Source organism: Taudactylus pleione, unplaced genomic scaffold, assembly GCF_031769625.1.
Source record: "Taudactylus pleione unplaced genomic scaffold, aTauple2 ptg000290l, whole genome shotgun sequence".
Lineage (NCBI taxonomy): Eukaryota > Metazoa > Chordata > Amphibia > Anura > Myobatrachidae > Taudactylus > Taudactylus pleione.
Genome location: NW_028284692.1, coordinates 6730482 through 6745034, shown reverse-complemented (window position 1 = coordinate 6745034; position 14553 = coordinate 6730482). Strand labels below are relative to the sequence as shown.

Below are 14553 nucleotides of genomic sequence, written 5' to 3'. Positions count from 1 at the left end.
GGGCCTGCCCTGGGCCCTAGATGACCGAAAGGACGATGGTCCAGAACCAGAAGGAGCAGCGGCCGACGGGAGACAAGCAGATTTGGCTGCCGCCAGCGTGGCCACAATCTTATCCAGATCCGGACCGAAGAGAACTTCTCCGGTAAACGGCAACGCTTCCAGACCTTTCTTGGATCTGCGTCCGCCTTCCAGGATCGCAGCCACAAGGTGCGACGAGCAGCTACCGCTGCTGAAGAAATTCTAGACACCAGAGTACTAATGTCTAGAGCCGCCTCGTTGATGTAGGTGGCCGAATCACGGAGATTGCCAATCAACTCCGCCTGTTCGGCCGGACAGTCGGATTCAAAAGAAGCCTCTAATGAATCCGCCCAGCGCTCCATCGCTCTGGCAACCCAGCAAATGGCCATAGCCGGCCGTGCTGCCCCCCCTGCAAGGGAATAAGCGGACTTCAGGCAGATTTCTACCTTGCGGTCCATAGCATCCTTAAGGGAGGACATGGATGGCATCGGCAATGTGGCACTACGGACAAGACGGGTCACGTGAGAATCCACCTGTGGAGGGGATTCACACTTAGCAAAATAATTATCCGCGAACGGATAAGCCACCGCCAGGCGTCTCTGCGGCTGGTATCTTTTGCCAGGTTGTTTCCACGCCTCCTCTAAATGGTCCACCAACTGACCCGAAAGAGGAAAGACTGTGGCATCGCCCTTCACATCTTTGAAAAAGGCATACTTAGATTTAGCCGCTGGGGGAACTTCGTCCTCAATCACCAAGGCTGTGCGGACCGCCCGAATAAGTCCAGGAATATATACTTTGGACTTAGCATCAGCGTCCTTAGTATGGAAAGGTTCCTGATCGTAAGGATCCAGAATCTCCCCATCATCAGACGTCCCTTCGTCATCCTCATAAGGAGCGGACAGAGACGCCACCGGCCTTTTATGAGGCCGCATCACAGACTCCCCTTGCAACACATCCGACAAGTGCTGTACAGAACTCGTCAGGGAGTTAACCCACGCTGGCTCCTGAGAACCCGGGAGCGGGGAAATAGGGAGACTGTGGGGTACCACCAATTGTCGTGGGAACCCCTGCATGGGTGACGACACCACAGACTGCTGGGACAAACCCATCGGAGTAAACGCGGGCTGCGGAGCTAACTGGCCCACTAAAGCTGTTAACGCCTGAGCGAAACAAGCCCAGGGCGGCTCCTGTACCGGTGCTGTAACCGTAATAGGCCGCGCCATGGACAAACACTGCCGGCAAAGGCCCTCCGCGCTACCCTCCCCCTCCGCTAACGGTACTTTGCACGTGGTACACTGTAGCCGGAGGGGAAAATCACTTTCAGACATGATGGCACCACGTATGTGACCTCTCTCACCAATTAAGTATTAAATAGGCGAGAGACCACCCTGCAGCACCGCACCGCAAGGGCTTTAGCAGAAAGAACAGGGACAGTAATAAAGCTGACAGTTTAGAGAAGAAAAGTTACAGGCAGCGCTAGCACAGTCACAGCGCTGCATACACAGACCTGAGCCACAGCGGAGGAGAGGTATGCGGGGGGACCCAGACCACGATGCTTCCTTCTAGACTTCCAGCAGCGTTCACCATGCGTTGCAGAGAAGATGGCCGCCGAGGAGCAGAGAGAAGCTGGCCTGGGGGAGGAGCGCTGACACAGGACCAGTCAGCACAGTGCAGAGAGGGCTGTGTGCAGCGGGGGAGGCGCCGGCTGTGAGACAGGGAAGGCGCGCTCCCCTGGCATGCATTTAACCCCTGGGACGCCGCAGCGCTACCGCTCTGCTGCGGTCCGCTGTCCCAGGGGGTAGTGGAAGCGCAGGTTGGTCGCCTGGCTCCACGCTGCAGCCAGTCCCCAGGGAGCCCCCTGCCTGGGGACTTAGGACCATGTGATCAGCGGGGACCCACCGCGGGACCCCGCTGCTTACCTCTGTCCCCCTTGAATCCGGCCATGGTCCGGAGCATCTGGGGTCACCGCTAGCTGTGACCCCAGACGCCCACCAGCATCCCCGGATCAGTACCGGCGTTCTGGTACCGGCGGGGTGTAGGGAAGACAGCATGGACGTCAGGACTGACTGTCCATGCTGTTCATCCAGATGTGCAGCCACAGCTGCATGAAGAAAAAGCTTCAGGGGCTCTTCTAGCCCCCACTCCAACAGGTGCACCCGACTCCGGCCGGGCACCAAACTAAACTGAGGTGCCTTGGCCCGGGGGCGGGGTATAGGAGGGGGACTTAGTGCATCCTGGGAGGCTGAAAGCTTAACTCTATGGTGCCCTGCGACTGACGTCACACCTATACCCCAAGGTATCCTGTGGATACCCTATGGACCCTGAAGTAGAAATTGTGGATTGATTATTCTGTCTGCCACAGTCTGAATGTATCGGGTGCTGAGCTGCTCATGAGCCTGCCAGAGCATGACAGTCCATCAGCCCTAGAACCTGGTTAATTAAACAGTGTCTCGGTTTTATGGGATTGTGTGACAATGTGTGGCCCTGAGAAAGTTCAAACCTAGGCAAAAACCTAATCCTGGTCAAACTACACCACCCTGCCAAATTTGGTGGAGCTAGGTACAAAACTCTGGGTATGCATAAAGGACAAACAGACACACACACTTTATCGCTTATTGTACAGGTTAGAGGAAATATGACAAGATATGATGACTACAGTTTTCCTATGTAGCTGATTTCATAGATGTTGTCACCAGTGAAATCCACCACCGCACACCATCCCCGTCAGAATTCGCAGTGCAGATGGTCCTGGACCCTGCAGCAAATAGAGTGGCCCCTGAGGAGGTGTGTACAAGTAGTGGCTTCCTATTGGAAGCTCGTAGTGCTAAACTCCTCCCTCTGGGACTGCCAGTCCGGTATGCGATTGGCAGCACTAAGAGCTTCCAGCACAAAGCCCACACTGCTAACCACTGGGCTTATAGTGCTTCTAGGGGATGCAGACTATGCAGTTCCTAGAAACTTTTTAGTGTGACTGCGCATGTGTGAAAAGTGATGGGCATCTTGGCGGCGGCTGTCATCATGAAGAATCCCATGCATCGGCAGCTCTCCTCAAATCTAGGTAGGAGCCACTCGTTGCCATGAATAAATCTTCAGATATATCAGTGCATCTGGCTGTGTGTACAGGTGGTTGGCACACTTGCTGCAAGGACTGACGCCACAGCTGAGCGGGCAAATTTCCAGCTGTGACATCTGTACGACATGTCGAGTGGCCGATTGGTAAGTGCATATACTTACCTGAATCGGCTGCTTAACCTAGTGAACCGTCAAGTCAACCTAGTGTGTACCCAGCTTAAGTCAGAACATGCCTCTGGTATGGGTGTCCAACTGGTATGTAGGTGGAACCCACTAAAGAATGGAAATAATTTGGTTTATCCATAATATCATTCTTTTGCTATTGTGCCTTATTGGTTTTTATTTTGCCAGAAATAGAAGGTCGTCATCAGAAGTGGGAGGTGTAGGAAAGACAAGTTATTCTCCCGTAAATGTCAATGTGATGCATGCACACGGGGAGAGAGGCTGACAATGGCATTTAACGTATTGTGCAAATATAGACACCGAAAGCACCACCAAGAAAACACCAACTGTAAATATTTGACTAAACACATTTGTTTTTTAATTGAAACTTTTGGCTGGAGTTCTCCTTTATTTGACACTGATACTATACTTTTCTGTATTCTTGTATTGGGAATTGTAGACCTGCACACTGCTCATTGATTAATGAAAACCTGTTATTCCACTGGAAATGGCATGCAGTCTAGGAATCGGTATGTATGACCGGCGGTGGATCAAATCCCGACGCCGGAAGGCCGGAAGATGAAGCTCCCGACTAAGGTAAGTAACTACCCTAACCTTCCCCTCTCCCCCCCTAACTCTCCCATAGTATGGCAGTCATAAGGTGCAAATTCATAATGTGGTCAGTTATTATGTCAATCTTGTTGAAATGGCACCATACTCAGGAAATCAACATGTTCACAACATCAACATCTAAAATATCATTATCAGAATGTTGACATTAGGGTTAGGCTAAGGTGTGTGTGTGTGGGGGGGAGGGGGTAGTTTTAGGCACTAGGGGGAGAGTTGGAGATTGGGGGTAGGAATTAAGGGAAGAATAGTCACCGGAACGCCGCTTGTCATCACATGTCTCCACCAGCACTGCTACTCACGTGGCTGTTGGGACCCGGAAACCGTTGCTGGGGCCCCTGAAGCTGTGGGGACCAGGTAAGTCACCACTAGACCACCTGGGACTGTTTGTTGACATTTCAGCAATGTGATAAGTGTTGACCTAGTGAACCACCACCCACTAGAAACCCCTCTCTACTGACATACTGGAAAGGACTGTGTGAAAGTGTGATTGTATTATTATTATTTGTTTCTTGAATTCTTTTAGGTAAAATACAACAAAATATTCTATGTAACTGTTAGTAATCTGTCTTTAAAGGACATGTCCAATTTGCAAGAAGTGGAGAACTTTCAAATGCTGAGCAATGTAAAAACATATTTAGAAACAGAAGTTGATAATAGTCAGGCTTCTGTATGCCCTTTTCTCTGCTTTTTCAGAAGATGCTTTTGGTTGTCTGCTTACAGAGACAACTATAAACAATTTGTGATTCCTAGCTACAGGTTGTCCAACCTGTTCCCCACCCTGGACTGTTGTTACAAGTTATTCTACACGTGCCTGGTGTGGTTTCATCAGAACAGTCAGGACCGCCCATTATTCGGCTGCTGGAAGATACATAATCTTCCAGCAGCCTACAATCCCAGAGCTCCTGGCCACTCTGCACCTTCGGATCCTCGACCAGTGGCACCCCCACCCATCGGCGGCTGCTGGAGGAGGTTTCCGATATATTGATATGCACGATTGTTCACTCGATATATAGCACAGAGGCTAATCTTACCGATGTGGTACCTCATTCACGAAACAGCTCTTATGTAGATTACAACTGTGTAGCAGTAAATATTGATATTTAGAAATATCAATATTTATCATTTGTCTATGCCGATCCCATATAAAATCAGGAAAATCAATATGGGACCGCCGATTAGGAACGGTCAATTTATATAAGTCCTAAATAATTTTTAGTGGTCAAAGTTCATGTTTAATTTACATTTTTTCATAAAATGGTGTCGAATACTTTTTAAATAGATGTTCTTGATTTAATTTAATCATTAAAAAAAGCAACAATTTCTGAGCGATTTCTGGAAAAGATATTAGCCAGATGTGGTTAAAGTAAATATCACAATGATGCTATTACACTGGTAATCTGGTGATGTCCAAAGTGCTCCTGTACGAATGATCATAGGTCAGCTACCCACTAGGAAACCGGCCTAACAACCTGGTTTGTGATGGTCACAGCTTTCCTGCTACAGTATTATGTAGACCAATTTCGCAGCGTAATCAGGTTATGTTTAATCAATAAGGCCTGTCTAATTATATTAAATTTGACAAATTTGGACTCATTTAGAGCTAGTTTACACCTAGACAAGCCACTTTGAAAATACTACCTGCAAAAATAGTGTAGCATACTAATATTGAGCATTGTTTTTAAACGGGTTGGGTACAGGATGTCGGCACTCGGGATCCCGAGGCCGGCATGCCAACAGGGTTAGGATACCGACACCAATTCTATAAACAAACAAAACATTACATTTTTGTAAGTATAATTACATATCATATAAAATTCACTTTCAACAAGACCACAAATAAAGACATGCTATATACTACAATCTGTAAAGCTTGAAAAGTCACGAATGAAGAGAATATAACATTAACACTGGCACAAATATTACAAATTTGCACATAAACTTAGACAGTAATTGTGTAATACATTAAAACTTAGTTAATAATGCTTGGACTCTCATGGGCACCTATGACTCTAAAGTCATGTAGAATGACTAGATTCCAAAGCACAAGGAAACATCTGCCATCTGACCATATTTTTCCAAATTTCAGGAGACACTTTCTGCTATCACAAAAATCTCTCATGACCAAGAGTTGAGTTAACTAGGGCCACCCATTCTGAGAAAGAGGGCATGACAGAAGCCATCCATCGTCTAGCTATGCAAACCGTTGCCAACATACATATAGTTAACGTATATGCTGGAGCACAGATGTCAGAGTCCTCCATGCCAATCCCAAATATACATATCTCCAGTTGAAGAATAGGATATGTACTCCTCGTTTTATAATACAGTCTACTACTAAACACAAACATTTGGAACTTCAGGACAAGCCCATAACAGATGGCAAAAATATGCCCGAGGAGCCACACTTAGGACAATTAGTACTTACTTCCCTCCCTAGTTTAGCCAGTCTAACTGGAGTCCAGCAAACCCTATGGAGGATAAACGCCTGAATTTGTTGGAATCTCACTGACGCAGTGGCTTTATGGGGTGAACCCAAAATAATACACAAATCCTCATCCCTCAGTAATTCCAAATTAGATTCCCATTTATCACAGAGGCTTCGCAATGGGTCACTAGCCTCTCCACCCAACAAATATGAGTAAACATTAGATACAAATTTACGGGCAACTTAGAGAATGACGGAACAATCTCAAATGGGAGATGGAAAAGTCCAGAGCAGCACCTACAAACTGCTTACCCATCACATGTCACAGTTGAAGATAGCGGTGAAGAAAATTATTTGGTTGTCCATAAGTAGATTGAAGGGTTTAAAAACTGGCAAAAATACCTGCTTCATACAATTCTACTACAGCCACTATCCCATTTTGTCTCCATAAGCTCCCACCCTCCAACAACAATAATTTGTGAAAGCCTGAATTGTCCCATAGAGGGGAGCCAGGGTCCTACCTTGAATCAATAATGGAGGATATCCATTACCCTATCCACATATTTTAAATTTGCCCCCCCCATACCCCCCCTCTGCAGCACAACTTGGCTTCACCAAGGTGCAAGATTGTACTTTCTAACTTGCTTTACTCATACCTCTCAATCAGACTCAGTAGGGGTGATTAAATTGTTTTGTATGAAGCTGGGCGTTTATACGAATAGGCGCCCAACGGAGCAATTCAATTATTTTTCAGGACGCAAAGCGGCTAAACCAGTCTAAAGAAGTGTTTCGGGCGCCCAAAACATCAGACTTTTCACACATTTCTTCTAGTACTTCAGCAGGCTGCAAGAAGAAATATGTGTCCCAGTGGCTTTAGGCGTCTGAGCGGAGCAGAATTGAATTGCTCCGTCTGGCACCTATTCGTATAGATGCCCAGCATGGGGCACGCAAAACAATTGCTAAGCTTTATAGGGCCGTATTCAATTAGAAGCGAAAAGCCGTTTTCGGGGAAAAAGTTTCGCTGATGTCGTCATTTCGCCAGGCGGAAAAGTATCGCCGTATTCAATTCCAAATACTTTTCGCGGACGCGAATACGCAATGCAATGTACTAGGCGAAAAAGATTTGCCTATAATAGGTGGTGAAAAAAAGTGCAGAATTGCTGTTTTGGGGAGCAAACGTCGGGAAAACACTCAGCACCCTTGGGACAGCCCCCCAAGCATAACTGCCTCAAAAAAAAATCCTAAATAAAATGAACCCCAAAAAATTACTTTGAAAAAGTGGGCGAAAAAAAAATCAAAGTCGGGGTACAAACTTAAAAACTAGTGAAATAAGATTTTGGGGGGTCTGTAAGTATGGAGGAGGTGTTTTTTATTGCAGGTGCTTGCTGAAGGTGCGTTTTTTTTTCTCGTTTTTTAAAACTTCACTTTTGCGATTTTTAATCATGCTTGCACCCATTTTCATGTAACCCAAATTTGCTGGGGCTAGTTATTTTCTCCAAATAAAACCTGCTAAATGCTATTCTTCACCACTTGTGCAAAGACGCTAATTAGCAGCTATTGAGAGCATTTAAGCACCCCAAATACCTTCAGCAGGGCAATTCGGGGGCATCTAGATTGATTCCCCAATGTTAGTGTATCTTTTGGGGGTGTCAGGCCGATTTCCCCAAATCGGACAGCACTTTTCGCCTGTTTGCGTTTTGCCGGATCCCGTTTTCGCGTCCTTTGAAATTGAATAGGGCGAAAAGCGGAGCTGCGCACAAAAAGTTTTCACCTCTAAAACACGCAAAGTCTGCGAAAAGTACATTCCGCCGACGGCTGCGAAATTGTCGTGGCTAATTGAATACGGCCCATAGTATTTACTTCAAGGTAGTCACAGCAGCAAAAAAAAAATTATCCTACGCCATTGGATTACCCATTCTAAGCCTACAGTACAAGAGGTAAAACAACTATTACTAAAATTGATGTATTTTGACAGGTACTCATCGCTCCCAGATGTTGAGACGGGAGTAATCACTTTTTACCGTAGATGGGGTGGATTCATTGAAACACTAGACCTGACTACTCAAAATGGTATATTTAAGTTATTCAAAAATACTGAATGGTATCTCCTCCGTAGAATATCTGCGATGGAGAACAGTGATACCTCAAGCTGAGTCTTCTTTGGAAGGTTTTGGTGGATATACCGGTCTTGGGGTACTTCACCTTGAAAGCTATATTATTATTTGCATACATGACATTTGAGATGTACTCATATGCAGGCCGAGGATTTAATTAGACTTCCCCCATTTCCTCCCCAATGTTCTTCCCCTTTGTATGTCGTTTTCCCCTGTTTGTCCAGAAGATTTATCTCTTAAAAAGACAAGTAATTTAGAATATATAAGATGTAGACTATATTGTGTGGTTTATTCATTGCGACCTATAAATAGGATAATGTTCTTTTATGTTTCTTTTCTTTTTGTTTCTTCTACTCTCCATGTTGATTACTATCTTAATATAGTTTGTTATGACCTTTTAGCTGGTCGAGGTATACTCTGTTGTCCAGGAAACATTGTTGTACAAAGATCTATTTCATGCTGAATCTTTTCATTTATAAAAACTTTGTACCATATACTTTTTTGGAAGAGCTATATGAACAACAAAAATCAATAAAAATTGTTTTAAAATAAAGTGTTTGTATTTATTATTTGACTTTTTAGTGCCAACAGCCTAGTTAAAATAATTTAAATAATTTATTATTTATGTTATAAGAACTGAGTTCAAAGAAATATTTATATCTTATATATGGAATTTAAAATAAAATACATTTTACTGAGTGAGTAATAAAGTCATACCTTGTTCCTTGTTCTATGCTTCGCTAAACCTGGATTAGAGCCCACAATATTCTCAGGGCTTGAAAATTTGCATGTTTTGAATATAAATAATTTAGAGTAATCCATCCGCTGTCACTAGTGGCATACTCATTGCTGCTACCCTTAGGGGTAAATTTACTAAGAATCGAGTTTGGGAGAGTTTGCAATCTCTGGAGAGTTTTGCCATTTTTCCCACTCGCAAATTTACTGTTAAATTCGGGAGAGAGATCTCCTTTGTTACAGGAAAATACTGGAGAGTTAGCAAACTCTCTTCAATTCACCGTCGGCAAAACTCGAGAACCTTTTCACTAGTGAAGATAGGATTCGGGAATTTACCAAGCAGAGAGTTTCTAAACTCTCATGAGAAGGGAGAATTCTCCTGTAATAACTTTCACCTGCCTGTGATCTGCCAGTTTGGCAGAAACATACACAGATCACTGTGATCCATGTATGTTTCTGTCTGTAACTAGAAAAAAAAGGTTAAAAATAATTTAAAAAAATGACATAAGGCCCATCCCCCCCTAAAGCCTAACCAGTCCCGGACTTGCCAGCCAGTCCTGGTTCTTAAAATGACAGGGGAAAAAATGTGTAGGGTTCCACTGTAATTTAAGAACCAGCACCAGGGCCAGACCTGGTTGAAAATATAGGGTGAAAAAAATTTGGGTGAGGTTTCCCCTATATTTAAAACCAGCTCTGGACCCTTTCTAGCGGGGGGCTTATGCCACAGCCACGGGAGCCCTTTCATCGGGCCCCCCAGCCGCAGCATCAGCCCTGACCGCTAGTCAGCCCAGGCCAGGGATCCCTGGGGAGTTGGGGACCCCTCCAATAAAGGGGTCCCCCTCTCCAGGGCACCCCTGCCCTAGGCTGATAGCCCAGGGCTATCCCCGCCACCCCTGGGCGGTGGGTGGCAGGTGATAGTGTATGTAGTGTTAAAAATAGAATTATAAACATTGTCTTTTCAGTGAAACTACAGGTCCCAGCAAGCCTCCCCCGCATGCTGGTACTTGGAGAACCACAAGTACCAGCATGCAGGGCATAGTTCACCTGTAAAGAAATGTGTAAAAAACACAAGACAGATATACCGTGAAAATAAATATTTATTACATCCATGCACACTCACACATACTCACCTGCTGCCAGAAGGTGGTTCTTAAATGACAGTGGAACTCTACACATTTTTTCCCTGTAATTTTAAGAACCAGGACTGGCTGGCAAGTCCGGGGCTGGTTAGGCTTTAGGGGGGGGGACCATGTGTAATTTATTTTTTTTTTTTCTTTACTTTTAACCCGTTTTTTGACAGGCTAGAATATAAGCAGCCTTCACATATCTCATTGATATGTGCAAGCTGCTTGTTCGGGAGAATTTTGCAGAAAGAAAACACTGCAATCTCGGGTGAGTAATCTCCTGCAAAACCTGCTACTCGGGGGAGATATCTCATTTGGACATCTCACTCTCAGCTAAACTCACTTCTTGGCAAATTTTAGAGTTTCAAGAGCCTCAAATCTCCCCAGTTTCGGCATAGCTAATTGAGTTTAAAAAAAAGCAAACTCTCCCAGACTCGATTCTTAGTAAATTTACCCCCTAGTCTCTATATTTCACCGCTGGAGATTACCTCTTATGGTGTAAGTCCCTCTTTTTCAACTGACTATGCTCTGTATAGTGCAATTTGGAGATTGCCAACACTGATCATGCTTTACCAAATGAATACACTTGTTTGCCTGTACTTGACATTTGGTCTGTATACAAATGGAGTAGTTTTCAGACAAAATAAATGAAAGGGCAACAATTGCTATCCCTACCTTTAGCCATGTCACCCTCGCATATAGCTAACTCAGGTGTAATTGGGTACGTTTATTTCAGTTATATAAGCACTGGATCACACTACTGCATAACCACTTCATCTGTGTGTACTTCTATAATAACTTAATTTCATGTATATGTTCCTGATTCAGAGATGTACCCTCATCCGAGGATGAACGCACATCTCCGATGGTTAAGGGTCTGCGTCTGCGCAGGACTCATTCTGCACATGTGCAGAATAGGTCCTGCGATCTTGCTCGCAGACCCCCCAAGCACAGCATGATTGACATGCTGTGAAATGCTGAGTAAGGGCATGTCTGGGTACCGTTCCCAGGAAACGGGGGCATGTCGTTTTCATTTTCCGGGAGGGACGAGGCCAGGGTCTGCGTCGACGGATGCAGACTCCTGGCCTCTTGCGTTACCGGGCACCGGCCAAACTGCGGGGAGGCTTCAGCTCGCGCAGCCTGACCAAAGGAGCAACCATTGTGACCATCGTTCATGATGGTGATCACAGCCTGTGATGTGTGTCTGACACCTCCTTTTGCACTTGCATCGGCGATAAACGGATTTGCACAGCTGCTTGTGTGTGGCTCTGCAAATTCATTCATCTCTGAATTCTGAATCAGGTCCTATATTCCTACGGTTCTTCCAGTTTAGTGTACTATTTATATGGCTTTTCTCAGCATATATATATGCATATATATGCGTATATGCATTTAGAATAAATTGTAACCTTAACACACACCTCAATACACAGCCGCTCCTGATACTTTTCCTGTATAACTGGATCCACTTGGATGAGTTGGGACTCTTGGGGAGTAGAGTCCAAACTTTCTCCTGAAGACACCAATTCTTTATTCTCTTGGGAGAGGACTGTGGATTTCATAGATTTCTTATCTTCTTTGCCCTTCCCTTTTCTGCTGCTAGGACGTTCCTGTGAGGAATAATAAGACAAAGCATTTTATTTATCATGACTTGTAAAACCATGTGTTTTACAAGTCATGTGTAGAGACCTGGGAAGTGGGATGGAAGGAAGGCAACTCATATTGCACATTATGGTAGCACTGGAAGCTGTCAATTTGGTAATGAAGAAGGTCACTGATAACAATAGATGCACTACTTTATAACTTACATTATATGGCATTAGAGTTAAGAGTAAATCCAGCTAGAAGGTGCAATTTTACATATTGGCAAAATCATGTTGCTCTGCAGAGGGAGCAAACCTAAAAATAGTGGACCGATTTTAGTGATGGAATATTTTTTTTTATTTATACAACCCAATATATATGGGGGTAGATGTATCAAAGCTTGGAGAGAGATAAACTACCAACCATTCAGCTCCTGTCATGTCACAGGTTGTGTTTGAATAATGACAGTTAGAAGCTGACTGGTTGATACATTATCTCTCTCCAAGCTTTGATAAATCTACCCCATAATAATGGGCCCATACATCTGCAAGTAATTGGGGCAATTCCCCGTTCTGCAGATAAATGGGTTAGGGGATCGTGAATATCCAACATGATGAACAATCTCGACTGGCTGCTTCTGACGCAAAAATTATCAGAATTGGCGAATCAGAGCAGAGATCTTAAACATGTTGCATTTTTCCAACCCCCTTCCTCCCGCGAGAAATCGGCGAACATCCGAGTGATCGGTGAATCAGATCCCTGAATGGCGAATTGGCATCGGGGAGTTGCCCGACATGAGTATGGCATACATTATATGATTTTAAGGTTCCACTACCTTCTGTTGGAAAAACAGGTAAACATTAATGTTCTCTTTACCAGTGAATTAGAGATTTCAACTAACATGTATTTATTCAGTGTAAAATAATATTACTCTGAACTCTCACCCTACTCACTACAACAGTACTACAACAGCATTCAGCCATGACTGTTTTTAATTTGTGGAAACAATATTTTTGCACTTGCTAAACAGTTAAGCTGCAAGCCTCATACACTGTAGCTTTAGTTTTCCGCATTTAACTACTGTTCTTGAAGCCTAATAAACACTTTTTGTAGCGGATAGTCAAAGGAGCATGTAAGCTAATGGCCCTGTACACACTTTATGATAACTCTCCAGTTCACTTTGCTTCATGTCCATTTTGGCACTGCCTGCAGAGTGCAGAAATGAAAACACTTAGTGGAATATAATGGAGATCTATGGGACCGCTTGGTAAGTACATAGGGGGATATGAAGCAAACCTTGAATTACAGTTAGAAGATGATTGGTTGATACTTCATCTCTCCCCACTTTATCACTCTCCAAGGTTTGATCCATCACCCACATAGTATGCTGTGTATGGAAGATGCTTTAAAACTTGCTTCCAGTATTCTGTTAAAAGCAAAGACAAACACAAGGTTGTCCAGTCCCCTGTGCACGAGCCCCTACAGGGAAACTGCTTACATTGTTTTTCTGCAAACATCAGATAGGAATCAATATGTAGTACCGGTGGCACGAGAAGCCCAACAGCAGCAGATCCCAACGCCGGCTGGTACAGTAAGTGCCCTAACTGTCCCCTGTCCAACCCTCCCTTAGTGGTGTCTAACCCTAAAACTCCCTGGGTCGTGCCTAACCCTAAGTCCACCCCGGGGGTGCCTAAACCTGTACCCTAAAGCTAACCCTCCCGGGGGGGTGCCTAACCTTAACCTACCCCCCGGGGGTGCCTATCCCTAAACCCCCCCTAGGGGTGACTAACCCTAACCTTCCCCCCCAAAACCTAACCCTAACCCCGCTACACTCCCTAAACCTAACCCATCCCCCCGCATCTAACGCTAAGGACGCACCGGACTAACCTCGTTCGGCCTGACGTCCTTCGGCGTTCCGGCGTCGGGATTCAGATAGGCATCGACATTTTGACGCCTATCTGAAGTCCCCCATCGGGCTTCTTGTGTCGGGATATAAACCGGCGGCATTTAGTCCGCTGGTCTATAAACTGCATCCCATCAAATAGCAGAATTGAAGCCAACTTCATTAGCTTGAAGTGGATATCTATGTTAATGATTGAAACAATTTAGAAAGGTGCTACGATGGAGCTCTCCACACTATAACAAGTTGATATACAGTATGTCCTAAGCAAATTAGTAAAATGATTGTTCTATATCATGTGCAACGCTGGCTAACAATATACCTCCTTCTCCCGTACTCCAACTCTTCCACCTTTTTTTTCATCTTTTTCCTTTCCGCCAGTTGTCTTCTTCTCCTCTTTCAGCCCTCCTCCTCTCCTGTCATCTTTGCCTCCTTTAATGCGCTTCTGATCCACCACTGGAAACAAGACTGTCAGCAAAATTAAATGTCTGAAAAAATCAATTTACCTGCCCAGGGCCAATGTGTTACATTCACAGTAGTGGTTAATATTACTATGTGTCGTTGGGGTGGGGGTTTGCATTGGATTTCCAGCAATTTTGAAATCCAGATTTACTAAAATCAAAAGGTAAGAGGAGTCCTCCCTATGGATTAAGTGATCAATAAATGGGAAAAACGAGGGTGTGTGGGGGAGTGTTTATTTAATAAAATACTTTTTTTATGGTGTGTGTGTACTGTCATAATTTTAATATTTTTTACAGGTGTCAGTGGGCCCTGGATGTCTGGGCTTGC

The 14553-nt window shown here is 44.6% G+C and overlaps 1 protein-coding gene across 1 annotated transcript in view; it reads right to left on the bottom strand.

Annotated features, from left to right (window-relative positions):
• The window catches only part of MYCBPAP (MYCBP associated protein), an 82173-nt gene that overhangs the window by 6984 nt on the left and 60636 nt on the right, over window positions 1-14553 (bottom strand). The window contains exons 17-18 of the mRNA XM_088482713.1: window positions 14087-14232; window positions 11702-11890 (exon numbers count right to left, since the gene is read on the bottom strand). Of these exons, the coding sequence (XP_088338839.1) occupies window positions 11702-11890; window positions 14087-14232 (335 nt within the window). The remainder of the gene's footprint in view (window positions 1-11701; window positions 11891-14086; window positions 14233-14553) is intronic.